The following is a 27,998-nucleotide window of genomic DNA, read 5'->3' as shown; positions in this document are numbered from 1 at the left end:
TTGGTCTGACTTAAAAAATATGTCTTTAATGGGTGTGCAGAGGAGAGCCAAGAAGGGAGGAGGCTGTCTGAGCTGGGCAGGTTTGCAGTGTGGGCAGAGAGGAGGTGCCACAGGCCCCTGGCCTCAGTCTGTGGACTCCAGCACAGACTCGCTGAGGGCCAGGTCCCAGTAGTGCTCTGCGCTGTGCTTCTTGAAGTGCTCCCTGGCCATGTTCTCCGTGGGGCACTGCTTGAACTTCATCTCCCCGAAGCTGCGATCCTTCGCCGTGCCCTGGCAGGACAGAAGGAGGTGAGGTCCCCAGCACAGCTGGGAGGGAAGCCCATGGAGGAGCACAGAATGGGTTAGGGTGGAAAGGAGCTCAAAGCTCAGCCAGTTCCAACCCCGCCCTGACATAAGGCAGGGGACAGCTCCCACTAGAACAGGTCACTCAAAACCTCATCCAGCCTGGTCCTGAACAGCTCCAGGGAGGTTGTGGAGCACAGAAGCACCCAACGTGATCTTTGATCACGTTGGGTGCTTCTGTGCTCCACAACCACCCTGGGAAACCTGTGCCAGGCTCTCACCCCCCTCACCCTGTGCCAGGCTCTCACCCTCCTCACCCCGTGCCAGGCTCTCACCCCCCTCACCCTGTGCCAGGCTCTCACCCTCCTCACCCCGTGCCAGGCTCTCACCCCCCTCACTTCTTCCTGACATCCTCACATCACTTCTGTGCTCCACCACCACCCTGGGCAACCTGTGCCAGGCTCTCACCACCCTCACTGCAAACAACTTCTTCCTCACATCCACTTTCAATCTCCCCTCTGCCACTTCAAACCCAGTCCTCCTCCTCCTCCTCCTCTTCTTCCTCCTCCTCCTCTCATCCCCAGCCCTTCTCAACAGTCCCTCCCCAGCCCTCCTGCAGCCCCCTTCAGACCCTGCAAGGCTACTCCAAGGGCTTCTGGAAGCCTTCTCCTCTCCAGCCTGCACAGCCCCAACTCTCTCAGCCTGGCCTCAGAGCAGAGCTGCTGCAGCCTTCTCAGCATCTTGGTGGCCTCCTCTGGGCTGGCTCCAACACTTCTATGTCCTTGTGTTGGGCCTCCAGAACTGTCCACAGTATCCCAGAGACTCAGAAAAACTGGGAATAAACTTTTTTTCCCAGCTGAAGCATGATCAGAGCTGCTGCAGCCCAAGAACCACTCTGGAAAGAACCAGGGCAGCAGGTCTGTATCTGACCCAACCCCCCCCCAAAAAACATCAGTTTTGCCTCAGCTGCTGTCAGATGGGGCTGGTTTCTCCCCAGGCTATCCCCCCACACCAAGTACTGTACTGCACTCACAACTCACCTCCCAGACCAGAGAGCATTTATTTGTTTTCTTAACAGACTCCTCATCAGACTCCTCATCATCTGAAAGAGCAACAAAGCATTATTGAGACCCAACAGCAAAAAAGACAGAAACCTCAGGGCTGCTTCTTGAAGTATTCAGATTCCAAAGCTCAATCATACAATCACAGAATCAAGCAGGTTGGAAGAGAGCTCCAAGCTCAGCCAGTCCAACCCAGCACCCAGCCCCAACCAACCAACCAGACCATGGCACTCAGTGCCCCAGCCAGGCTTGGCTTCCACACCTCCAGCCACAGCCACTCCACCACCTCCCTGGGCAGCCCATTCCAATGCCAATCACTCTCTCTGCCAGGAACTTCCTCCTCACATCCAGCCTAGACCTGCCCTGGAACAACTTGAGACTGTGTCCCCTTGTTCTGTTGCTGCTTGCCTGGCAGAAGAGCCCAACCCCACCTGGCTACAGCCTCCCTTCAGGGAGCTGCAGACAGCAATGAGCTCTGCCCTGAGCCTCCTCTTCTGCAGGCTGCACCCCCCCAGCTCCCTCAGCCTCCCCTCACAGGGCTGTGCTCCAGTCCCCTCCCCAGCCTCGTTGCCCTTCTCTGGACACCTTCCAGCACCTCAACATCTCTCTGGAATTGAGGAGCCCAGACCTGGACACTGCACTCAAGCTGTGGCTGAGAGAGGAGGCTCAGGATTGCTTTTCCACCCCCCAGAGCCCACCCAGCACTTACCCTCTCCCTTGGTGTTGGAGGTTTGCTCATCCCACTTTATCCGGTGAAGCATAAGACGTTTGAATTTCTTCTGTGCTTTGGGGCCTGGGGGAGGATTGAGACTGGAAGTTGACAACAATTCCTTCCATTTGCAATTTTCAGATGGTTTGGAAAAGCAGCAGAAGCCAAAGGATGCCCACAGGCACTTCCCAGCACGCCTGGGCACGGCCAGTCAAGTGTGGCACAGCTAAGCCAGCACTAACGCCCTTAGGGCGGCTGAGTGCTTCCGGCAGCCTTTGGCACAAGGCTCAGCCCTAGGGCAGCTCAGGATTTGATCCTGCCAAACAGGCTCCACAACAGCTTCCAACCACTCAGCAGAACCATAGATTCAAGCAGGTTGGCAGAGAGCTCCAAGCTCAGCCAGTCCAACCTAGCCCCCAGCCCTGTCCAGTCAACCAGACCATGGCACTCAGTGCCCCAGCCAGGCTTGGCTCCAACACCTCCAGCCACAGCCACTCCACCACCTCCCTGGGCAGCCCATTCCAGTGCCAATCACTCTCTCGGCCAACAACTTCCTCCTAACATCCAGCCTAGACCTGCCCTGGAACAACTTGAGGCTGTATCCCCTTGTTCTGTTGCTGCTTGACTGGCAGCAGAGCCCAACCCCACCTGGCTACAGCCTCCCTGCAGGCAGCTGCAGACAGCAATGAGCTCTGCCCTGAGCCTCCTCTTCTGCAGGCTGCACACCCCCAGCTCCCTCAGCCTCTCCTCATTGGCTTTGTGTCCCAGGCCCCTCCCCAGCCTTGCTGCCCTTCTCTGGGCACCTTCCAGCACCTCAATATCTCTCTTGAATTGAGGGGCCCAGAACTGGACACAGCACTCAAGGGGTGGCCTGAGCAGTGCTGAGTACAGGGCAAGAATAACCTCCCTTGTCCTGCTGGCCACACTGCTCCTGATGCAGGCCAGGATGCCATTGGCTCTCTTGGCCACCTGGGCACACTGCTGGCTCATCTTCAGCCTGCTATCCACCAGTACCCCCAGCTCCCTTTCCTCCTGGCTGCTCTCAGCCACTTTGGCCCCAGCCTGTAGCACTGCTTGGGGTTGTTGTGGCCAAAGTGCAGAACCCTGCACTTGGCCTTGTTCAATCTCATCCCCTTGGCCTCTGCCCACCCATCCAGCCTGGCCAGGTCCCTCTGCAGGGCTCTGCTACCTTCCAACAGATCAACCTGCTCCTAGCTTGGTGTCATCTGCAAACTTACTGCTGCTGGACTCAATCCCCTGCTCCAGATCATGAATAAAGATACTGAACAGGACTGGGCCCAGCACTGACCCCTGGGGCACACCACTGGTGCCAGCTGCCAGCTGGAGGCCATGAGGACCTGTGGCAGACAAGAACCAAGGCTCTGCTCGCTCTGAGGATTCCAGCCAAGAGCTGTTCCCCGTGCTGGGGTTTCTAAGTGGACCAGAGCAAGCTTCAACCTCATCAGAGCCACAGCTAAAAGGAGTTTTGTCACTTCCTTCTCTTTCCATCACCCTCAGCCAACCATTTGCATGGCAATTTTTGCTCGAGGCAAGCTTTAGAACACTGAACTGTTGCAAACACCTGCTTGTGAAGTGCTCACCTCCTTCCACCACCACCACGTTGACATCTTTGTGCAGAACCACCACACCTGTCAGGTAGAGCTGCCCAGCATTGGCCTCGATTTTGAACTTTTTGGCTGGATTGCTCAAGTTTCTGACCCTGAAAGATAAAAACCAAACCCAAAACAGTTAGCCAATGGGAAAAAATCAAACTGTTCTCATCATGCCTCGACTGAGCCAAACATTTCCTCCTCCAGCACCTCAGGGGCTTTAAGCACATCTCAAGGTGACACCTGTTTGATGCTGGACTGCTCAGGGAGGCTGTGTCTGTCCTCTCCTCACACCTGTTTGACACTGGACTGCTGAGGGAGGCTGTGTCTGTCCCCTCCTCACACCTGTTTGACACTGGACTGCTCAGGGAGGCTGTGCCTGTCCTCTCCTCACACCTGTTTGGTACTGGACTGCTCAGGGAGGCTCTGTCTGTCCTCTCCTCACACCTGTTTGGTACTGGACTGCTCAGGGAGGCTCTGTCTGTCCTCTCCTCACACCTGTTTGATGCTGGACTGCTCAGGGAGGCTGTGCCTGTCCTCTCCTCACACCTGTTTGGTACTGGACTGCTCAGGGAGGCTGTGTCTGTCCCCTCCTCACACCTGTTTGGTACTGGACTGCTCAGGGAGGCTGTGTCTGTCCCCTCCTCACACCTGTTTGGTACTGGACTGCTCAGGGAGGCTGTGTCTGTCCCCTCCTCACACCTGTTTTGACACTGCACTGCTCAGGGAGGCTGTGTCTGTCCCCTCCTGGCACCTGTTTGACACTGGACTGCTCAGGGAGGCTGTGTCTGTCCTCTCCTCACACCTGTTTGACACTGGACTGCTCAGGGAGGCTGTGCCTGTCCCCTCCTCACACCTGTTTGGTACTGGACTGCTCAGGGAGGCTGTGCCTGTCCCCTCCTCACACCTGTTTGACACTGGACTGCTCAGGGAGGCTGTGCCTGTCCCCTCCTCACACCTGTTTGACACTGGACTGCTCAGGGAGGCTCTGTCTGTCCCCTCCTCACACCTGTTTGACACTGGACTGCTCAGGGAGGCTGTGTCTGTCCCCTCCTCACACCTGTTTGGTACTGGACTGCTCAGGGAGGCTCTGTCTGTCCCCTCCCATCTTGTTTATAGATTCATGGAACAGTTTGGATTAGAAGAGGCCTTAAAGATCATCCACTTCCAACCCCCTGTCATGGGCAGGGACACCTCCCACCAGCCCAGAACTGGACACAGCACTGCAGGTGAAGTCTCCCAAGAGCAGAAAGGGAGAAATGCAGAATTAACCAGGTTGGAAAAGACCTCTAAGATCCTCGAGTCCAACCTCTCACCCAACACCTTCTAACCCATGGCACCAGGGGCCTCATGCAGCCTCCTCTTGAACACCCCCAGCCATGGGCACTCCACCACCTCCCTCCCTGGGCAGCCCATGCCAGTGCCAATCACTCTCTCTGCCAACAGCTTCCTCCTCACACCCAGCCTCAGCCTGCCCTGCCACAGCTTCAGGCTGTTTCCCCTTCTGGCCCTGCCTGCCTGGCAGCAGAGCTCAACCCCAGCTGGCCACAACCTCCCTGCAGAGAGCTGCAGGCAGCAATGAGCTTTGCCCTGAGCCTGCTCTGGGCCAGGCTGCACCCCCCCAGCTCCTTCAGCCTCTCCTCACAGGGCTGTGCTCTCCCCATCTCTGGCCACTCCTCTTCTGCTGAAGCTCAGGATGCCACTGGCCTTCTGGGCTGCAGGGCCCATTGCTGGCTCATCTGCAGCTTCTCACCCTTCTCTGCAGGGCTGCTCTCAATCTCATCACTCCCCAGCCTGGATTGAGATCTAGGATTGCCCTGACCCAGATGCAGGATCTTGCACTTTGACTTAGTGAAGCTCCTGAGATTCTTCTCAGCCCACTTGTCCAGGGTGCCCTGTGCCTGGCACCCTGGCTGCAGGATGAGCCTTGGCTGAGAGCAGCCAGCCCTCACCTGTACACAGCTATGTGAACCCCCTGTGAAACATCTTCCTTCAGCTTTTTAACCTTCTTGGCCTTTCGCTGTTCTGCTGTGAGCTTCCTGGCAGCATTTGCCTCTTCGTGAGCTCTGCATGCAAAGAGAGAGGCAGAGAGTGAGCAAAATGCAGCCTGCAACACACCTGGAATGACACTGAGATGGATCCTCCTCTCCCATGTTCATCACTCCAAAGGAGCTGCAGTCCCTGCCCAGATCTCTGCCTGAACTAAAAGCAAGTGAGGTCTTTTTTAAGCCAGTTCCCAGCCCTGTCCCTCCTCTGTCTCTTCCCTGACCAAATTCATTCAGCAACAACGATCAGTGTGGTGAGTAACACATCTGAGGCCACCCTCCAGTGGCAAGAGCTCATCAAGATCCAGCTCCCCCCTCAGGCCTCAAGAGGCTCATTTGAGGCAGCTGAAAGAGACTCCCAAGAACAACAGACAGAACTCCACTGTTTGGGCTCTGCTCCATCAGCTCAAGGGTTCTGCTCCCCACCAGTGCAGCCCCAGCACTACAGAAACATCCAGGTTGGAAAAGACCCTCAGGATCACCAAGTCCAACCTACAACCCTACTCTACAGTCACAGAATGCAGCAGGTTGGAAGGGACACACAAAGGTCACCTTGTCCAAACCCCCTGCAATCAGCAGAGACATCTCCAACTAGATCAGGTTGCTCAGGGCCACATCCAGTTTGACCTTGAACATCTCCAGGGATGGAGCTTCCACCACATCCCTGGGCAACCTGTTTGTGTCTCACCACCCTCATTGTGCAGAACTTCCTCCTGATGTCCAACCTAAGCCTGCCCTGCTCCAGTTTCAAACCACTGCTCCAGGTTACCAACACGCAACCGAAGGACTTTCCTCCCAGAGCACACCAAGAGCTCCTCAGGCCATTCCTGGGTGTCTGTTCCTGCTGTGGTATTGAGAGCAGCCTGAACACCTCCCAGCCTTGGAGCTGCTGCCAAGGTGAGCAGGCTGGTGCTGGTTCAGGAGCCCTACCCAAACACAGACAGCTCCATCTGTGCTGCAAGCATGAACAAACCTCCAGAGGAACACCCCCAAAGTGTCTCATTACCAAGTCACTTCAGTAAGGCAACTTGTGCAGGAGGATTCATTCATGCCCTCCTGGGAGGGAGAGTAAATGCAAGCACTGTAACTGAACAGAGGCTAAATAATCCAATGAAATCACAAATCCACCTGACAGCAGCCCCAGAAGGTAGAGTGAGCCACCTACTTCTGCCTCTTGGCCATCTGTGCTCTGACGTGAGCTTCCACCTTGGTTGGGTCTTGCACAGCTTCTGTGCCCAGCACTCTCATCAGGTTGGAGATTCGTACTGCAAGGGAAGGTGGAGAGCAGCTGTGAGAGGCTCTTGGTGGCCACTCTTGGCTGTGATCATGGAAGAGAATGCACTGGGTCAAAAGGGACCTCCAGATCATAGAATCACCCAGGTTGGAAGAGAGCTCCAAGCTCAGCCAGTCCAACCTAGCACCCAGCCCTATCCAGTCAACCATGGCACTAAGTGCCCCAGCCAGGCTTTGCTTCAACACCTCCAGCCACAGCCACTCCAGCACCTCTCTGGGCAGCCCATTCCAATGCCAATCACTCTCTCTGACAACAACTTCCTCCTCACATCCAGCCTAGACCTGCCCTGGCACAGCTTCAGGCTGTGTCCCCTTGTTCTGTTGCTGCCTGCCTGGCAGCAGAGCCCAACCCCACCTGGCTACAGCCTCCCTGCAGGCAGCTGCAGACAGCAATGAGCTCTGCCCTGAGCCTCCTCTTCTCCAGGCTGCACCCCCCCAGCTCCCTCAGCCTCTCCTCATTGGCTTTGTGTCCCAGGCCCCTCCCCAGCCTTGCTGCCCTTCTCTGGGCACCTTCCAGCACCTCAATATCTCTCTTGAATTGAGGGGCCCAGAACTGGACACAGCACTCAAGGGGTGGCCTGAGCAGTGCTGAGCACAGGGCAAGAATAACCTCCCTTGTCCTGCTGGCCACACTGCTCCTGATGCAGGCCAGGATGCCATTGGCTCTCTTGGCCACCTGGGCACACTGCTGGCTCAGCTTCAGCCTACTGTCCACCAGTACCCCCAGCTCCCTTTCCTCCTGCCTGCTCTCAGCCACTCTGGCCCCAGCCTGTTGCTGCTTGGGGTTGTTGTGGTCAAAGTGCAGAACCTGCCCTTGGCCTTGTTCAGTCTCATCCCCTTGGCCTCTGCCCACCCATCCAGCTGGGCCAGGTCCCTCTGCAGGGCTCTGCTACCTTCCAACAGATCAACCTGCTCCTAGCTTGGTGTCATCTGCAAACTTACTGCTGCTGGACTCAATCCCTTGCTCCAGCTGTCACCTAACAGCAGCCAGGCTGGCAGGCTCCAAAACAAACTGTTTGGGTAGGTGCTGGATGACACCAACTCAGCTGTGCAACCCCAGCCAGGCTGCAGCACTCCCAACCAGCAGCCACACTTGCCCCAAGCTCCTGGTTTGATGGCTACAAGCCTGTGTCAGCCTGCAGCTTGCCTGCTTTAGCTGTCACCTTACCTTTGGGCTCTGGGGGTGGCATCAGGCCCAGCCTGACTTTCTCCTGCAGCTCCTTCTGGGCTTCTCTCCGAGTCTGTCGCCGTAGTTTCTTCTGCTCTTTCTTGGTTAAATACACCCCCAGGGTCACAGGTGTGTCACTGTCCACTGGCAAAAGAGAGCAGGCAAGGTAAGGCTGCCTCCAGGAGGCAAAGGAAAATCCCACCACAGCATTCCCCCTTCACTCAGGCCACAGTCCCCACTATGCACACGCTGCCTGCAGGCTCTCTGCACCAAACACTGCAGCAGCAAAACCAAGTTTGGGCTTTTTGGTTTGTAACTGGGAAGCCAAATTCTGATCCTCCACTCCAAGCTTCACAGCTTCACAGCAGAGGAGAGTACCTGGGGGGCTGAGCTGGGCTGGGTGCTCCACGAGGTTTGTGATGCCAAAGTACTCCTCTCTCTTGGAGGATGTTCCACCCTTCCTAGAAAACAGACAGCCTGGAGTCACTGCCAGCTGCACTGCTGACAGCCTGGAGTCACTGCCAGCTGCACTGCTGACAGCCTGGAGTCACTGCAAGCCTCCCAACTCCACTGCTGACAGCCTGGAGTCACTGCCAGCTCCACTGCTGACAGCTTGGAGTCACTGCCAGCTCCACTGCTGACAGCTTGGAGTCACTGCCAGCTCCCTTCTGACAGCCTGGAGTCACTGCCAGCTGCACTGCTGACAGCCTGGTGTCACTGCCAGCTCCACTGCTGACAGCCTGGAGTCACTGCCAGCTCCACTGCTGACAGCCTGGTGTCACTGCCAGCTGCACTGCTGACAGCCTGGTGTCACTGCCAGCTGCACTGCTGACAGCCTGGAGTCACTGCCAGCTCCACTGCTGACAGCCTGGAGTCACTGCCAGCTGCACTGCTGACAGCCTGGAGTCACTGCCAGCTCCCTTCTGACAGCCTGGAGTCACTGCCAGCTGCACTGCTGACAGCCTGGAGTCACTGCAAGCCTCCCAGCTCCACTGCTGACAGCCTGGAGTCACTGCCAGCTGCACTGCTGACAGCCTGGTGTCACTGCCAGCTCCACTGCTGACAGCCTGGTGTCACTGCCAGCCTGCCAGCTCCACTGCTGACAGCCTGGTGTCACTGCAAGCCTCCCAACTCCATTCTGACAGCCTGGTGTCACTGCAAGCCTCCCAGCTCCACTGCTGACAGTCTGGTGTCACTGCCAGCTCCACTGCTGACAGTCTGGTGTCACTGCAAGCTCCACTTCTGACAGCCTGGTGTCACTGCAAGCCTCCCAGCTCCACTTCCTGCCTTCCCTTAGACACAAACCCTGGAGCAAGCCCAGGGCTGCCCCCAGGCCAGGGCTGGCACCGCACACAAGCTGCTGCTCGAAGCCAAGAGCGGAGCCTGATGTGCTGAAGGTGACCTCAGTGTCTCCCCCAGCCTCCACCCCTGGCTCCAGGCTTCCCTCGGCTCTACCAGGAACAAACTTGTCCAGGGCACTCCTGCTTGGCCACCTGGGCATGTCCTGCCCCATCTTCAGCCCCTCAGCAGCTCCCTGAGCTCCTGGCAGCAAGCTACTCACAAGTCGAGGCCGTTGGGGATGATGTAGGAGTCCCACCACTCGATCTCGGGGATCTCCCCCTCCTTCAGCTCCTTTTTTGGGGTGATAAGAGCCAACTTGGTGGAGGTGTGGATCCCTGTCTTCCTGGCAGCCTGGGAGATCTCTGCCTGCAGCTTTTCAAGTTGAGCCTGAGAACATGAGAGGGGAAAACAGCACAGAGAGGTCACTCCAAAACTTGAGACAGCCTCCAGGGAACAGCACAGCTCTGTCCCCACCAACATGTTCTTAAAGCTGCCTGAAGCAGGCCACAGCAGGAACCAAACAGGGCTGGGGGCAGCCCTGAAATCTGCCCAGAATCTGATCCCAGATCACTGAGCAGTCCCAAAGGCACAGCTCCTTGGCCATCACACACCTGGATCTTCCTGGCTAACGATGCTCTTAGGCATCTTGGGCATTTAATCCATGGTTCCCTTAGATCTCCACCTCTGGAGAGAGCATTTCTGCAGAGAACCCCCAGCTGGGTCTGCTCTTGGGAGGTTATTCACCACTCAACACTTTTGCCTTTCCAAGTGACAGCAGCTGCCAGAAAATGCTTTTTGTTCCCACTCCTGGAATCTCAGCTCCCTGCTCCTCAGACCTTGCAATTCATCTCAGTTTGCATCTTGCAGCTGCTGCCTGCTCCCAGCTGCCTGGTACCAGCCAGGGCTCCTCAGGCTGCTCCCCTGCTGAAGCCCTCTGCTGTGGGGCCAGGCTGACACTTGGCATTGTGTAGCCTGGGGAAGAAGGCTTCTGAGATCAACCCAGGGCTCTGCTCAGCCCAGCCAGAGCAGGGTCAGGAGCTGCTGGCAGCACCAAAGCAGTTTGCTGGCTCTTACCAGCATAGAATGGGTTAGGTTGGAAGGGAGCTCAAAGCTCAGCCAGTTCCAACTCCTTGCCATAGGCAGGGACATCTCCCACCAGAACAGCTCACTCAAGGCCTCATCCAGCCTGGTCCTGAACAGCTCCAGGGAGGTTGTGGATCCTTGATCACATTGGGTGCTTCTGTGCTCCACAACCACCCTGGGAAACCTGTGCCAGGCACTTACCACCCTCACTGCAAACAACTTCCTCACATCCAATTTCAGTCCCTCCTCTGTCAGTTCAAACCCATTCCTCCTCCTCTCATTCCCAGACCTTCTCCACAGTCCCTCCCCAGCCTTCCTAGACGTTCCCTTCAGACCCTGCAAGGCTACTCCAAGGGCTCCTGGAAGCCTTCTCCTCTCCAGCCTGCACAGCCCCAACTCTCTCAGCCTGTGCTCAGAGCAGAGCTGCTGCAGCCCTCTCAGCATCTTGGTGGCCTCCTCTGGGCTGGCTCCAACACTTCCATGTCCTGCTTGTGCTGGGGGCTCCAGAGCTGCCCCCAGGGCTGCAGGTGGGGTGTGAGGAGAGCAGAGCCAAGGGGCCTGTCCTCAGGGCAGAGGTGCATTCAGGAGCCTTCCTACCACAAAACATAACTGAGATGCTTTTACTAAGGGGCCTCCTGCTCACAACTCCCTTCACCATCCCAGGAGCAGCACCAAGCCCCAACTCCTCCACACCACTCTCAACCAGCAGGGTAAGGCTGCTTGAGGGAGTCCAGCAGAGAGCCACAAAGATGCTGAAGGGAATGGAACATCCCTCTTATGAGGAGAGCCTGAGGGAGCTGGGGCTTGGAGAAGAGGAGACTGAGAGGTGACCTCATTAGTATTCATACATATGTGCAGGTGAGTGTCAGAGGCTGGAGCAGGCTCTGCTGGGTGATGCCAGTGCCAGCTCAAGGGGCAATGGTGGGAGCTGAGGCATAGAAAGTTGCATTTAAAACCTGAGGAGGAATTTTCTCCCCGTGAGGGTGCCAGAGCCCTGCAACAGGCTGCCCAGGGGGGCTGTGGAGTCTCCCTCTCTGGAGATATTCAACCCCTGCCTGCATGTGTTCCTGGGTGATCTGCTCTGGGTGCTCCTGCTGTGGCAGGGGTGGGACTGGCTGAGCTCTGGAGGTCCCTTGCAGCCCCTTTGGGACCCTCTCAGGTACCTTCGTCCGCAGCCTTTGGGCGATCTTCTCAAATTTGCCTTTTTCGTGGAACTTGAAGGTTCTCTTCTGCCTCTGGGCAGGGGTTATGGAGACCCTGGGGTCGAAGTAAGTGTTGGACTCCATGTCCTCAGAGGGCTTCTCTTTGAGCTGCTGCTTGAACTGCTCTCTCTTCACAGCTCTGATGTTGGCTTTCAAGGTTGGCATGCGGTGAGTCAGCTCAATCTCCTTGCCAGTGGCGTCCACGGTTCGGCCTTGCTCGTCCAGGATCAGTGGTGTGGGCTTTGTCTGGTCCTTCAGCTCCACCTTCCTGGGGTACAAAACACAAAACAGAGAGGAGATGTTGCTCTGCTCAGCTCTTAATGCATAGCTCAAAGGAGATGTCAGGTTGGGTTAAGCACCAAACAGATCCATGACCAGCAAAGGCCTCCTCAAAATGTTGGGTTGGAGGAGAGCTCAAAGCTCAGCCAGTTCCAGCCCCCTGCCATGCAGAGGAGAGCCCAAAGCTCAGCCAGTTCCAGCCCCCTGCCATACAGAGGAGAGCCCAAAGCTCAGCCAGTTCCAGCCCCCTGCCATGCAGAGGAGAGCTCAAAGCTCAGCCAGTTCCAGCCCCCTGCCATGCAGAGGAGAGCTCAAAGCTCAGCCAGTTCCAGCCCCCTGCCATGCAGAGGAGAGCTCAAAGCTCAGCCAGTTCCAGCCCCCTGCCATGCAGAGGAGAGCTCAAAGCTCAGCCAGTTCCAGCCCCCTGCCATGCAGAGGAGAGCTCAAAGCTCAGCCAGTTCTAGCCCCCTGCCATGCAGAGGAGAGCTCAAAGCTCAGCCAGTTCCAGCCCCCTGCCATGCAGAGGAGAGCCCAAAGCTCAGCCAGTTCCAGCCCCCTGCCATGCAGAGGAGAGCCCAAAGCTCAGCCAGTTCCAGCCCCCTGCCATGCAGAGGAGAGCCCAAAGCTCAGCCAGTTCCAGCCCCCTGCCATGCAGAGGAGAGCTCAAAGCTCAGCCAGTTCCAGCCCCCTGCCATGCAGAGGAGAGCTCAAAGCTCAGCCTCCTGCCATACCCAGGGACATTTCCACCAGCACAGGTCTCTCAATGCCTCATTCAACCAGGCCCTGAACACCTCCAGGCTGGGGGCAGCCACAGTCCCCCTGGGCAGCCTGTGCCAGGCTCTCCCCACCCTCCCTTTCAACAGTTTCTTCCTCCTCTCCACTCTCCCTCTCCCCTCTCCCAGCTCAAAGCCATTCTCCCTCCTCCTGCCACTTCCAGCCCTTGTCCCAAGTCCCTCCCCAGCTCTCCTGCAGCCCCTTCAGGCACTGCCAGGCTGCTCTAAGGTCTATCTGGAGCCTTCTCTTCTGCAGCCTCACCAGCCCCAACTCTCCCAGCCTGTGCCCACAGGGAAGCTTCTGCAGTCTCTGTTCATCTTGGTGACCTCCTCTGGACCCTCCCCAGCAGTTCCATCTCCTTTTTGTGCTAGGGGCACCAGACCTGGACAAATCACTGCAGGTGGGGTCTGATCAAAGCAGAGGAGCAAGAATCACCTCATCTAATGCCACCAGAAAGGACTCAAATGTTGCCTGCAGAACCTGGGAGGCCCTTACCAAGCAAGGATTAGCCTCCAGTGCACCTCTAGTAGAAAACTCATTCCTCCAACACCCATTAAAGCCACTTCTGGAGAAGCAAACAGCATTTGGCTTCCACCAGCATTTTGGTGTTAGCTCCTCATGAAAGATGCTGAGAGGGCTGCAGCAGCTCTGCTATGAGGACAGGCTGAGAGAGTTGGGGCTCTGCAGCCTGGAGAAGAGAAGGCTTTGAGGAGACCTTGGAGTGGCCTTGCAGCAACTGAAGGGGCCCTACAGGAAGGCTGGGGAGGGACTACTGACAAGGTCTTGTAATGACAGGACAAGGAGGAATGGGTTTGAAGTGGCAGAGGGGAGACAGAAACTGGATGTGAGGAAGAAGTTGTTTGCAGTGAGGGTGGTGAGAGACTGGCACAGGTTGAGGGTGGTGAGACACTGGGCACAGGTTGCCCAGGGAGGTTGTGGAGCACAGAAGCTGCAGCAAAGGCAGTGTGGGCACAGGGCAAGAGAGGGGATTGTGCCCCTTGGCTCTGCTCTCCTCACACCCCACCTGCAGCCCTGGGGGCAGTTCTGGAGCCCCCAGCACAAGCAGGACATGGAAGTGTTGGAGCCAGCCCAGAGGAGGCCACCAAGATGCTGAGAGGGCTGCAGCAGCTCTGCTCTGAGGCCAGGCTGAGAGAGTTGGGGCTGTGCAGGCTGGAGAGGAGAAGGCTTCCAGGAGCCCTTGGAGTGGCCTTGCAGGATCTAAAGGAGGCTACAGAAGGGCTGGGGAGGGACTGTTGAGAAGGGCTGGGGATGAGAGGATGAGGAGGAATGGGTTTGAAGTGACAGAGGGAAAATAGAAACTGGATGCTAGGAAGAAGTTGTTTGCAGTGAGGGTGGTGAGACACTGGGCACAGGTTGAGGGGGGTGAGAGCCTGGCACAGGGTGAGGGGGGTGAGAGCCTGGCACAGGTTGAGGGGGGTGAGAGCCTGGCACAGGTTTCCCAGGGTGGTTGTGGAGCACAGAAGCACCCAACGTGATCTTTGATCACGTTGGGTGCTTCTGTGCTCCACAACCTCCCTGGAGCTGTTCAGGACCAGGCTGGATGAGGCCTTGAGTGAGCTGTTCTAGTGGGAGCTGTCCCTACCTATGGCAAGGGGTTGGAACTGGCTGAGCTTCCAGGTCCCTTCCAACCTAAACCATTCTCTGGCTCCACAACAGGAGCAAGCAGCAGTACTCACGGAGGTGCGATGCCCATGGCATGCAGGTTGGCCAGCCCCACCATGTTGGCATTGCCTATCAGCCCTGGTTTGAGGGCCAGCTGGGCCTGGATTCGAGCCTGCAGCTCTGCAGCCTTCCTGGCCTTCTCAATGGCATCATTCATGAAGGTGGCTGCCTGGGAGGGCTGGATGGTGTTGCCGATGGGCAGCCGCTCGGACTGGGAGGAGGAAGAGATTTTGGGCTGTTGAGAGAGAAAGAAATTTGTTATGTTCCTTTCCAGCACACTCTGGGGGGGCAACAAAACACCCAGGAGCCAGCAAGGTGCCCTCATAGCAAACTAGGCCCCATGGGTCTGCTGGGGGCATTGAGCAGGGCAAGGGAGGTTCAGCTGCCACTCTGTTCTGTCCTGCTGAGGGCACCTCCGGAGCGTTGAGGCCAGGTCTGGCTCCCTCCAGCTGCAGAGGGACTGGGAACTGCTGGAGAGAGTCCAGGGAAGGCTGGGATGGTGCTGAGGAGTCTGGAGCAGCTTTGTCAGGGGGGAACACTGTGAAAGTGTTGAAAGGCCTGGAGCAGCTCTGTGAGGAGCAAAGGCTGAGCCCTGGGGCTGAGAGCCTGCAGAAGAGCAGATCTAATCAGTGCTCAGCAAGAGCTAAAGGGGCTGTGGGGAGCAAGGGGCTGGGGCTGGCACCTTCTCAGTGGTGCCCAAGGACAGGACTAGGGGCACAAACTGGACCCCAGGAGGTTGCAGCTGAGCAAGAGGAGAAACTTGTGTGGTGTGAGGGTGCTGGAGGGCTGGAGCAGAGTCTCCTTGTCTGGAGAGCTTCCAACCCTCCCGGGCCATTGTGCCCCTGAGCAAGCTGCTGTGGATGCTCTGCTAGAGCAGAGGGTTTGGAAGAGATCATCTCCAGAGGTCCCTTCCCAGCCTCACCCTGCTGGGATTGGGGGGACTCTGTAATCAGGCAGCACAGACTCTGTCCACTGCTGCCAGCAGGTACCTGTGGTGCTGGGGGACTGATGAAACTGAGCTGCTTTTTCCTCTCCTCAATCTGCCGGGTGGCTGCTTCCATCATCTGTTTGATCTGTGGGAAGAGAAGAGGACACTGAGATTTTATTCCCTGGCCAGCAAATGTTCATTGCTTCTGCTGGAGGAGACAAGAGGCCCTCAGCAGCCTTTTACAGCTGCAAATGCACCTGAGCAGACTTAGTGAGAACAGAACTGTGTGGAGCTGCTCTTAAACAACCTCCAGCTGCACAGAAGGAATCTCACAGCCACTCTCCAGCAGGACCTTTTAGCCCAGTTTAAGTGTATCAAGAGAAGCAGGGCAAGGAAGGTGATTCTGTCCCTTTACTCTGCTCTCATGAGACCCCACCTGGAGTCCACAACCTCCCTGGAGGTGTTCAGGGCCACGCTGGATGAGGCCTTGAGTGACCTGTTCTAGTGGGAGGTGTCCTTGCCTGTGGCAGGGTGTTAGAACTGGCTGAGCTTTGAGGGCTCCTCCAACCTAAACCATTCTATGACCTGATGAAGATCCAAACTCTTCTCACCCAAAAGCTCTGCACTGTCACCAGCCCAAAGCACAAAGAGCAGCGACTGTGGCAGGCAGGAGACGCTCAGCAGCATCGCAACCGTTTCTGAGCTCAGCTTGTGGCACAGCTGAACCAGGCTGGGATCAAGATCTGCAGGACACAGCCTGCTTGGTCAGTACCTGCAGCTTGGTGAGCATCCCAGGGCTCTCTGAAGGTGGACCTGGAATGACTTCTGGCTCATCCTCCACCTCCTCGAACCGCGGGATGCGCCGCTTCTTGACGCTGGAGGATTCCTTGGAGACCTCAGAGTCATCTCCAAACACATCCTGAGGGAGAAGAAAGGGGAAGCCTGGGTTAAAAACCACAGTGCTCTCCTCACAGCTCATGGGTTTGGGTGGAAAACCATCAGACTTGGCTGTGGACAGTCACAGGGATTCAGAGTTTGCAGAGCAGCACTTGCAGGCCTGCTGCTAACCCCACATGGAACCCATGCCCACCAGAGAAGCAGCACTGATGAACATCCGAGTGTGGAAGAGAGGAGACACCACAGGGACACACCTGTGGAAAAGCCACCACTGCCCCTGCAGGTGGTCAGGAGGTTTTTTGGCACTGAGGTGGTCTGAAGTCAGCTGGAGAGATGGAAAAAGCCTGCTCTGAGCTGGCCTGACTGGGCTGAAATGGTTTCCAGGTCTTCCACCAACCTCAGAGGGGGTTAAGATAGAGAACAAGTTGTGTGAGTAACAGCTGAGAGAGCTGGGGTTGCTCAGCCTGGAGGAAAGGAGGCTGAGGGGAGACCTTCTGGCTCTCTACAACCTCCTGAGAGAGGCTGAAGCCAGGTGTGGGTTGGGCTCTTCTTCCCAGGAGCAAAGGATAAGACAAGAGGAAATGACCTCAGGCTGCCCCAGGGGAGGCTCAGCTTGGCTATGAGCAACACTTTCTGCCCGTTAAGGGTTGTCAAGGCCTGGTCTAGGGCAGTGGTGGAGTTCCCATCCCTGGAGGGGTTTGAAAGTTGTGGGGGTGTGGTGCTGAGGGCCATGGTCTGGGGGTGCAGGGTTTGGACTCCATGATCTGCAAAGCTTTCTTCCAACCCAAACCATTCCATGATCCTCTGATCCTAAGCTGTGCTGGCCCTGCCACATGCCAGGCCCAGGCTGGGCTGGGACACTCTGAGTTCAGTTTGGGGCTTCCCAGTTGAAGAGACAGGGATCTGCTGGAGAGTCTCCAAGAGAGGGCTGCAAGGATGATGAGGGGACTGGAGCACTGCCTGGTGGGGAGAGGCTGAGGGACCTGGGGCTGAAAGTCTGGAGAAGAGAAGACTGAGACTAAATACCTGAGAGCTGGGGGTCAGGAGGTGGGGACAGGCTCTGCTCACTGCTCCCTGGGATAGGACAAGCAGCAATGGATGGAAGCTGCAGCTCAGGAGGTTCCAGCTCAACACCAGGGGGAACTCCTTCACTGGAAGGGTCCCAGAGCCTGGCACAGGCTGCCCAGAGAGGTTGTGGAGCTTCCTTCTCTGGAGCCTTTCAAGGCCTGTCTGGATGTGTTCCTGTGTGCCCTGAGCTAGACTGGATGGTGCTGCTCTGGCAGAGGGGTTGGACTCAATGAGCTCTTTGTGTGCCTTCCAACCCCTGACATCCCTATCTGTGATGCTGTGACCCTGCAGCATTGCCTCACTCTCCCAACTCCAGCAGGGATCCAAAGCCTGCCCTCAAACCAAGCTGCTCAGAGCTCAGCAGCAGAGGACCAACCGCGCCGACAGATCCCATGCAGCAGGAGGCTCAGGAGAACAAAAGCCACTGGTGGGGTTTAACGTGGAGAGCTCTGGTTCCATCTCTTGAGGCTGTGGATTTCATCTGGTCAGTGCCCTGCCACTCTGTGTGCCTGCAGTGTGAGTGTGTCAAGGTGTTATTGGAAAAGAAGATATACACACCGGTCGGAAGCGTTAGTTGCAATCCCTTCTTCACTCTAACGCTTCATATCCTACAAGGACACTTCCTCATCCACAGGTACTTCTTGGAAAACCTACAAGTTCAAGAGAAAGGACTTGCCCATAGTATAAAGTGTGCAAACCGTTGCATTTTACCTCCTCAAAGTTCCCAAGCAACGACCTACCCCATGAGAGTTAACCAAAGAGAGAGGCCAGGCAGCGTGCTGAAGGCAGCCCACGGCAAGAGGCAGCTGGGACTAAGCCACTGCTGGGTGCTAGGTGTGAAAGTAGAAAATGCTCTCAAAACACCTGGCTGGGGATGTGGGAGGGGTCTGTCTGTGAGGGTAAGTGGGATGTGACAACCTCAACAGAGCAATTCAACTCACAGCAGGGTTGGGAGAGAGGAAGGCCTCCAAGAAAGGTAGTTCTGGAGACAAGAACTGGTGACTTGCAGACAGGATCAGAGAACCACAGAGTGAAGCAGGCTGGAAAAGACCTTTGAGATCCTCAAGTCCAACCTATCACCTAACACCATCTGATGAAGTAAGCCCTGGCACTGAGTGCCTCATGCAGCCTCCTCTTAAACACCTCCAGGCATGGGCACTGCACCACCTCCCTGGGCAGCCCATTCCAATGCCAATCACTCTTGCTGGGAAGAACTTCTTCCTAACACCCAGCCTGAACCTGCCCTGGCACAGCTTGAGGCTGTGTCCCTTTGTTCTGTCCCTGCTTGCCTGGCAGAAGAGCCCAACCCCACCTGGCTACAGCCTCCTTTCAGGTGGTTGTAGAGAGCAATGAGGTTTCCCCTCAGCTTCCTTTTCTCCAGGATGCCTGCCCCCAGGCTAGGAGAAAGAGGAGAGGATCATCTGCTTTGCTGCTCCCCAGTCCTGCTGCTGGGCTAAGCTGGAAAGCTGAGAAGACCATCAGCAGTCATGTGAGAGCCCAGAGGATGCTTCACTGGAGGAGAATCAACTGCTCCACAGTCAGCCCCACCCCCGCTCTGCTCTGCCAGCTTGAGAGGTCCCCTCTGCCCCCTCCCCTCCCACTGTCCTGCAGCCATGGCCAGGAGGAAGAGGAGAGGATGAGGCAGCCTAAAGAGAGGGCAAGAACTGAGTTCCACTTGTGAAAGAGGTAGGATCTGTGCATGTTGGGGCTGCAAGAGCCACCCTGCCCCATCCAAGCACCAAGGTGATGTTCCTCCCTCTCCACCTCCTCCTCAAAGAGCTCAGAAGCAAAAGGCAGCAGCGAGGCTGCCTCAGTCCTCACCAAACCCTCACCTTCTAGCAGCCCAGTGGCAGCTCAGCCAGGGTGTGGCTGTGGCAGCTCTGCAGGAAGCTGTTTTAATGCAGCACTCTGAGTTAACCAGGCCTAGAGGACACCCTGTGGCAGCAGCTAAACCTTCAAACAGACACTAGGATAAGAAGTGAATTTCTCCACAGAAAACCATGGAGGCAGCTGGCTCCCAACACACTGAAGTGATCCAAATCCTGACCAAGATTATCCTGGCTGACTACAACTGACACAGGCTGTCACAGAACAGAAGCCTCAGGAGTGAAAGGGAACTCCTGTGTAAAGAGGGAGCAGGATGAAGAGAGGCCACGAGGTAATTAACCTCATGCTGCAAGAGGAGTGGGTCAAAAATCATCCTGTGCTGACTGAGGATGGAAAAAGGATGGAACCCACTGGATCACCCAGCACAGAGCCCAGAGCACTGGGCTGGCAGGGTGAAATGTGCTGTGCCTGGGCAAGGAAGAGCAACAAGAAGTTGGCAGGAGCTGGGTTGGTATAAAAGGAAATGGAGAGATGGAGGCCTGGGAGGTGGCTCTGCTGGTTAAGGAAACCAAAAGGCCAAGTCTCCATCCTAGTGGCCACCAAGTAGAAGATGCCACTGCCTCAGGGAAGAGGAGCAGAGAGGTCAACTGCCTCAGGGAAGAGGAGCAGAGAGGTCAACTGCCTCAGGGAAGAGGAGCAGAGAGGTCAATGCCTCAGGGAAGAGGAGCAGAGAGGTCAATGCCTCAGGGAAGAGGAGCAGAGAGGTCAATGCCTCAGGGAAGAGGAGCAGAGAGGTCAACTGCCTCAGGGAAGAGGAGCAGAGAGGTCAATGCCTCAGGGAAGAGGAGCAGAGAGGTCAATGCCTCAGGGAAGAGGAGCAGAGAGGTCAATGCCTCAGGGAAGAGGAGCAGAGAGGTCAATGCCTCAGGGAAGAGGAGCAGAGAGGTCAACTGCCTCAGGGAAGAGGAGCAGAGAGGTCAACTGCCTCAGGGAAGAGGAGCAGAGAGGTCAATGCCTCAGGGAAGAGGAGCAGAGAGGTCAATGCCTCAGGGAAGAGGAGCAGAGAGGTCAATGCCTCAGGGAAGAGGAGCAGAGAGGTCAATGCCTCAGGGAAGAGGAGCAGAGAGGTCAGGGCTCACACACTTCACCATGGAGAAGAAGTCTTTTCTCTTGAACTCGAGGCGTTACGAGAGGTACCTCTCTGGAAGAGGAAAGTGTGGCAGGGTCTCGAGTGCTGCCTCCACAGCCACCAAACCACAGGAGAAAAAAAAAAAAACAAACCAAAAAGGCAAAAGCCAACCAAAGAGCCAAGCAAGGAATGCTCAATAATCACCTTCAGCTCTCGCTTGCGGCTGCGGTCGCTGTTGGACTTGGAGTGCCTGGAGCTGCGCCCCTCCTCCACCGCCTCGAACAGCTTATCCACGAAGCGCAGCGTGGACTCGTCCAGGAAAGGCTTCAGGTGGTCTGCAGAAGAGCAGGAGTTATCATAGTAGTATCACAGTATCATCAGGGTTGGAAGAGACCTCACAGATCATCGAGTCCAACCCTTTAGCACACAGCTCAAGGCTAGACCATGGCACCAAGTGCCACGTCCAACCTTGCCTTAAAGTGCCCCAGGGACGGCGACTCCACCACCTCCCCGGGCAGCCCATTCCAGTGCCCAATGACTCTCTCAGGGAAGAACTTTCTCCTCACCTCCAGCCTAAATCTCCCCTGGCACAGCCTGAGGCTGTGTCCTCTCATTCTGGTGCTGGCCACCTGAGAGAAGAGAGCAACCTCCTCCTGGCCACAACCTCCCCCTGGCCACAACCACCCCTCAGGTAGTTGTAGACAGCAATGAGGTCTCCCCTGAGCCTTCTCTTCTCCAGGCTAACCAATCCCAGCTCCCTCAGCCTCTCCTCATAGGGCTGTGCTCAAGGCCTCTCCCCAGCCTCGTTGCCCTTCTCTGGACACGCTCAAGCATCTCAATGTCCCTCCTAAACTGGGGGGCCCAGAACTGAGCACAGCACTCAAGGTGTGGTCTTAGCAGTGCAGAGTACAGGGGCAGAATGACCTCCCTGCTCCTGCTGGCCACACCATTCCTGATGCAGGCCAGGATGCCACTGGCTCTCTTGGCCACCTGGGCACACTGCTGGCTCATGTTCAGGCGGGTATCAATCAGCACCCCCAGATCCCTCTCTGTCTGGCTGCTCTATCTCTCCATGGGGTAGTTAATGCCCAGATCACTGCCTGGGGCAGTGCACAGATCACTGCCTTTCAGTTTGGGGCCTCCAGGTGGGGGTTGGGCTCTTCTTCCCAGGAGCAAAGGATAAGACAAGAGGAAATGACCTCAGGCTGCCCCAGGGGAGGCTCAGCTTGGCTATGAGCAACACTTTCTGCCCGTTGAGGGTTGTCAAGGCCTGGTCTAGGGCAGTGGTGGAGTTCCCATCCCTGGAGGGGTTTGGAAGTTGTGGGGGTGTGGTGCTGAGGGCCATGGTCTGGGGGTGCAGGGTTTGGACTCCATGATCTGCAAAGCTTTCTTCTAACCCAAACCATTCCACGATCCTCTGATCCTAAGCTGTGCTGGCCCTGCCACATGCCAGGCCCAGGCTGGGACACTCTGAGTTCAGTTTGGGGCTCCCCAGTTGAAGAGACAGGGATCTGCTGGAGAGAGTCCCAGGGAGGGCTGTGAGGATGATGAGGAGAGGCTGAGGGCCCTGGGGCTGAGTCTGGAGAAGACTGAGCAGGGATCTAATAAATGTCTGTGTGTATCTGAGGGCTGGGGGTGAGGAGGGGGGGACAGGCTCTGCTCACTGCTCCCTGGGACAGGACAAGCAGCAGTGGATGGAAGCTGCAGCTCAGGAGGTTCCAGCTCAACACCAGGAGGAACTTCTTGACTGGAAGGGTCCCAGAGCCTGGCACAGGCTGCCCAGGGAGGCTGTGGAGTCTCCTTCTCTGGAGCCTTTCCAGCCCTGTCTGGATGTGCTCCTGTGTGCCCTGAGCTGGACTGGATGGTGCTGCTCTGGCAGGGGGGTTGGACTCAACGAGCTCTTTAGGTCCCTTCCAACCCTTCACCTCCTCTGATCCTCTGAACTCAAAACTGGCTCCTGCAAAGCTGCAAAACCCCAGCTTGGGTGGACTCAACCCCACCACACGGGCAGGGACTGTGACCTGGGCTCTAGAGGCCTCTGGGATCACAGAACCCCCAAGTCTCAGCGTGGTGAGGGTGGGAAGGGACCTCTGGAGATCATTTCCAGCCCCCCTGCCCCAGTGAGGCACCCACAGCAGCTTGCCCAGGGACACAATGCCCAGGGAGGGTCTCCAGCCAAGGAGACTCCACAGCCTCTCTGGGCAGTCTGCTCCAGCCCTCTCCCACCACACAAAGTTTCTCCTCCTGCTCAGCTGCAACCTCCTGGGGTCCAGTTTGTGCCCCTAGCCCTGTCCTTGGGCACCACTGAGAAGATGCCAGCCCCAGCCCCTTGCTCCCCACAACCCCTCTTGCTTCCCAGCCTCCACTGGACTCTCTCCAGCAGCTCCCAGTCTCTGCAACTGCAAAGGCCTGAACTGGCCCCAGCACTCCAGAGGTGCCCTCAGCAGTGCAGAGGTGAGGGGCAGCAGAACCTCCTTTGCCCTGTTGCCCACACTCTTCTGAATGCCCCCAGCAGACCCTTGGGGCTCTCTTGGCCATGAGTGCACCTTGCTGGCTCCTGGGCAACTTGGTGTTCCCCAGCACTTCCAAGGTCCTTCTCTGTGGAGCTGCTTCCCAGGTCACCTCCTCCCCTGTACTGCTGCAGGCTGCTCCTCCCCAAGGGCAGGACCCTCCACCTGCCCTGGCTGAACCTCCTGAGCTTCCCCTCCCCAACCATGCAGCCTGGCCAGGCCTGGCTGAGTGACAGCACAGCCTGGCAGGTGCAGCCACTGCTCCCAGCTCACCACCATTACCAAACTGACTCTGTCCCTTTGTCCAAACCATTGTTGAAGAAGACTGAGCCCAGTCTCAGCCCTAGGGAACACCATGAGCACACCAGGCCTCCAACAAGACCCTGCACTGCTGCTCACAACCTTCTGGTTCATGGTGCAGGCTCTGCAGATATCTCCATCAGGAGCTTTAAACTCTGGATTGAGTCCAGGCCTTGGCAGGAAAGAAAATTAGACCTCTAATGGTCAAAAAAAGGCAGCCAGAGGTTAAATGATCCTTTCCAGTTCCCTCAGAAAAAGGAGTCTGAAGTCATTTTCACCTCCTTGGGTGCTGCAACACATCCTTTGAGCAACCTGTTCTAGTGGGAGGTGTCCCTGCCTATGGCAGGGAGTTAGAACTAGATGACATTGAAGCACCTCCCAACCCAAACCATTCTATGATCCCCAAGCTTCTGACTGTGTCTCACCTGTGTGGATTTGTCTGGCCTCACTGAGTCACCTCTGTGTGTGCCCCTGCATGGAGGCTCCACAGCTTCCAGCTTCAGGGAGGTTTGAGTTCATTAAACCACCTCAACCCACAAGAGATTTCACACCTCCAAGGGTGGCATCTGCCTCCTCTGCCACCACCAGCAACCAAGCCACGATCTGTGCTTCCAGGAACAGACAGAGGGAGTCCAGTGTCTGAAGTGGGCTACAGGAGGGCTGGGGAGGGACTACTGACAAGGTCTGGGAATGACAGGAGGAGAAGAAACAGGTTTGAAGTGGCAGAGGGGAGATTGAAACTGGAATGTTAGGAGGAAGTCCTCTGCAGTGAGGGTGGTGAGACACTGGGCACAGGTTGAGGGTGGTGAGACACTGGGCACAGGCTGAGGATGGTGAGACACTGGGCACAGGCTGAGGGTGGTGAGACACTGGGCACAGGCTGAGGGTGGTGAGACACTGGGCACAGGCTGCCCAGGGAGGTGTTCAGGACCAGGCTGGATGAGACCTTGAGCAACCTGTTCTAGTGGGAGGTGTCCCTGGGGGCTTTGAGGTCACTTCCAACCTAAACCATTCAATGAAAACCTGATTTGAGACTATTTAAAAGGGGGTTGGGAGACTTCTCTGCACCTACTTGCTCCATTCAAGGGGTCTGAGCCCCTCTCTGTGGAACCTACCAGCTGCTTTCTTCTTGTCCATGCCCTTCCCCACGCAGTTCAGGGCTGCAGTGACCACAGTGGGCTCTGAGAAGCCCAAAACTCTCTTCACTGTCTTCTCAATCCATGGTTTCAGCTCATCCAATTCCCTTTTGGAAAGTGCCATCTTTGCCAGGAGTCAAACTCAAGTTTTGTTTTCCTTGCACCTGCAAAACAGAAGCCAAACAAACTGACAAAGACCAAAGATCAGATTGCCCCCACTTCAGCCCCAAGGTGTTCTCCTCGAGGGGCAAGCTCCTGGAGAGGACTTCTGCTCCCTCATTTTAAAGCCACAAGGGACAATTCCATGAGGAAGAGCCTCAGCACCACCATCCCTGTGGAGGGAAATCCTGAACTTCCTACATCACAGAGGGAAGCAGGTTGGAAATGACCTCAGAGATCCTTGAGTCCAACCTATCACTTGACCCTTCTAATCCACTAACCCCTGGCACTGAGTGCCTCCTGCAGCTTCCTCTTGAGCAGCTCCAGCCATGGGCACTGCACCACCTCCCTGGGCAGCCCATGCCAGTGCCAATCACTCTCTCTGCCAACAGCTTCCTCCTCACATCCAGCCTGAACCTCCTCTGGCACAACTTGAGGCTCTGTCCCCTTCTTCTGGCCCTGTCTGCCAGGGCAAAGAGCCCAACCCCACCTGGCTACAACCTCCCTTCAGGCAGCTGCAGGCAGCAATGAGCTCTGCCCTGAGCCTCCTCTGCTGCAGGCTGCACACCCCCAGCTCCCTCAGCCTCTCCTCCCAGGGCTGTGCCCCAGTCCCCTCCCCAGCCTTGCTGCCCTGCTCTGGGCACAATCAAGCACTTTAACATCTTTCTTAAGCTGAGGTGCTGGACACTGCACTCAAGGTGTGGCCAATCCAACTTTGCCTCGTGGAGAAGGGAAGGATCCACCCAGCAAGCAGCGTTCGAGGAACTCCGGATCTGGCTCCACTTTCATGTATGAATCCACCATAAAGGGGACAAGAAGGTTTGGTCTCAGAGTGTCCTTTCATGACTTGGGGAGTTCTTTCAAGGCCTCAGGGTGTCACTTCGAGCCTCAGTTTCTCCCAGTCTCTTTTAGGGCTGTTTGGGACAATTATTCAAGGCCAATTCCCCTCAAGACCCACAGGCTCGATGGTTTCACAGGCTCAGAGGTGTCAGGGGTTGGAAAGGACCCAAAGAGCTCCTCGAGTCCAACCCCTTTGCCACAGCAGGATCATCCAATCCAGCTCAGGTCACACAGGAACACATCCAGACAGGCCTGGAAAGTCTCCAGAGAAGGAAGGAGACTCCACAACCTCCCTGGGCAGCCTGTGCCAGAGCTCTGGGACCCTTCCAGTCATGAAGTTCCCCCTTGTGTTGAGCTGGAACCTCCTGAGCTGCAGCTTCAGAAACATTTTGGGCAACACAACATTAATAATCCTCCACACACACAAACCCCTCCCTCAGCCTCAGTTGATCCCCTTCCTCTGAGGTTCACAAACTACCCTGAGCATATTCCTGCTTCACTTGACCCCAAAAACCTCAGCAAGCACTCAGCTGCCTCTCTTTCTCCTGCCTGAGCCAGTCACCAGCAGCAGAGGTGAACCCAAAACGCTGCTGTCTCAAGGTAAAACTTGCTGGCTGTTAACTTGGAGTGGTTCTTGCACCACCAGCCTCAGGCTGCAGAAGCAACAAGGTTCTCATTACGTGCCCAGGTTCTTAATCTCCTCTGGAAAGCTCCCTGAGCTGCAAGAGGAGAAAATCTTCTTAAGGAAACATGTTTTGACCCCAGCACTGCTTCCCCCACGTGGGATGGTTACCACACGAGGCTGCTTCAAAGCAACTGTGAGGAAATGTGGCTAAACTTCCTCAAACTGGGAATGAAGAAACCTGGGAGTCAGTGCTAACAAAGCACTTCTCACTCTGTGAGCTGCAAGAGGCAGTCAGGAGGCAACTCCACAGGTTAAAAGCAGCAAGCAGCAGCTCAGGCTCCCTTTGGGGAGTTTATCACAGCATCACCAAGGTTGGAAGAGACCTCACAGACCATCAAGTCCAACCCTTTAGCACAGAGCTCAAGGCCAGACCATGGCACCAAGTGCCACGTCCAGTCCTGCCTTGAACAGCTCCAGGGACGGCGACTCCACCACCTCCCCGGGCAGCCCATTCCAGTGGCCAATGACTCTCTCAGGGAAGAACTTTCTCCTCACCTCCAGCCTAAATCTCCCCTGGCACAGCCTGAGGCTGTGTCCTCTCGTTCTGGTGCTGGCCACCTGAGAGAAGAGAGCAACCTCCTCCTGGCCACAACCTCCCCTCAGGTAGTTGCAGACAGCAATGAGGTCTGCCCTGAGCCTCCTCTTCTCCAGGCTAACCAATCCCAGCTCCCTCAGCCTCTCCTCCTAGGGCTGTGCTCAAGGCCTCTCCCCAGCCTCGTTGCCCTTCTCTGGACACGCTCAAGCATCTCAATGTCCCTCCTAAACTGGGGGGCCCAGAACTGAACACAGCACTCAAGGTGAGGTCTAACCAGTGCAGAGTACAGGGGCAGAATGACCTCCCTGCTCCTGCTGGCCACACCATTGCTGATGCAGGCCAGGATGCCACTGGCTCTCTTGGCCACCTGGGCACACTGCTGGCTCCCTCTCTGCAGCCTAAAACCTCCACAACTTCCTACTTTTTACAGCAGTTTTCCCTAGGATCTGTTGAAAACCAGCCCCAAGTGCAGCCCACAGCCATGTTATTACACCATTTCCCCTCTGAACCGTGACTCTGCAGCATAAACACTTCAGGGCAGAGCCAAGGTAAGTGGAGTAATTAACTGCACCGAGGCAGCTTGAGCACAATTAACTCGAGGACCTGTATAATTAGCGCTTTGTTTCGAGCCCTCTGTTCATTTTCAGCCTCCATCAGCTCCCAAGGGCTGACCGTGGAGCACATCAGGTTCACTGGTGTCTGACTCGGGATACCAGAGGCAAGCCAGCGTCCGCAGGGAACGGCTCCGGCAGCACCCCCGAGGCACCCCCGAGGAGCCCGATGGGGTAACGACACCCAGAGGAGGTTCTGCTTATCGCTCTCCAGGCAGTGACCCTCCTCGCTGTGGGACCTCCCGGGAGGGGGACGACCTGAGGGCGATGCTCCCGCGGCGCCGAACCGCGAACCGCTTCCGTTAGGGATGGAATTCCACATCGAGACTTCAGCTTCCTCACGTCAAACAGGCACCGGCTGAAAGCGGAACCCTCACAGAGCCTCCGGCGCCGGGAAGAGGCCAACGCGCGGCACAAGGACGCGGCTGCCGCCGCCGCCGAAGCGCTGCCGAGCCCCGGTAGGCGCGGACCCCGCCGGCCTCTCGCACGGCCGCAGCTCCGTATCGCTGCCGCAGAGGCGGCGGCTCCATCCGGCCCGCGCCTCCTCCGCTAGCCCCGGGGCTACGAGCAGAGCCCCGGCCCGGGCCGCCTCGGCGAGGCCTGGCCGCAGACGCGCCGTGACGCCCAGGGTCGCCTCAGCTACGGCCTTCCCGGCACCCCCCCGCCCCGCTTCGGCCGCGTACCCGCTTGCCCCGCCCCAGTCCTCCTTCCACCCGGTAGCACCCCCGAACCCTCACCGGAGCGGGGCGCGGCCCCGGCAGGCCCCGACCCGGGCGGCTGCAGCGGCCCTGACGGCGACAGCACGTCCGAGCGGAAGCGGAAACGGCGAGGGGACGCACGCGC

At 56.9% G+C, this 27,998-nt stretch overlaps 1 protein-coding gene across 1 annotated transcript; it reads right to left on the bottom strand.

Moving 5' to 3' along the window:
* Positions 1–4: 4 nt before the first annotated feature.
* On the bottom strand, positions 5–27,991 carry PRPF3 (pre-mRNA processing factor 3). Its single transcript, XM_064175956.1, has 16 exons — positions 27,893–27,991; positions 24,305–24,489; positions 20,584–20,714; positions 16,231–16,377; positions 15,520–15,603; positions 14,545–14,765; positions 11,756–12,062; positions 9,730–9,896; positions 8,547–8,629; positions 8,169–8,312; positions 6,873–6,972; positions 5,615–5,728; positions 3,654–3,772; positions 2,053–2,136; positions 1,323–1,384; positions 5–270 (listed from the first exon to the last, which is right to left on the bottom strand). Exons 2-16 carry the CDS (start codon positions 24,447–24,449, stop codon positions 124–126), a joined length of 2,055 nt encoding a protein of 684 aa, XP_064032026.1. The 5' UTR covers positions 24,450–24,489; positions 27,893–27,991; the 3' UTR covers positions 5–123.
* Positions 27,992–27,998: the final 7 nt, after the last annotated feature.

This window comes from Pogoniulus pusillus, chromosome 43, assembly GCF_015220805.1.
Source record: "Pogoniulus pusillus isolate bPogPus1 chromosome 43, bPogPus1.pri, whole genome shotgun sequence".
NCBI lineage: Eukaryota > Metazoa > Chordata > Aves > Piciformes > Lybiidae > Pogoniulus > Pogoniulus pusillus.
The sequence above is the reverse complement of the archived record's forward strand: the minus strand, read 5'-3'. Positions and strand labels throughout refer to the sequence as shown.

Excerpts from the sequence above, each read along its gene's own strand:
- PRPF3 (XM_064175956.1), bottom strand. The coding sequence starts at position 24,449 with ATGGCACTTTCCAAAAGGGAATTGGATGAGCTGAAACCATGGATTGAG. Across the intron at positions 12,063-14,544 it reads GCCATGGGCATCGCACCTCC|GAAGGTGGAGCTGAAGGACC; the intron begins GTGAGTACTGCT and ends TTTGTACCCCAG. Across the intron at positions 1,385-2,052 it reads CTCCAACACCAAGGGAGAGG|ATGATGAGGAGTCTGATGAG; the intron begins GTAAGTGCTGGG and ends TTGCTCTTTCAG.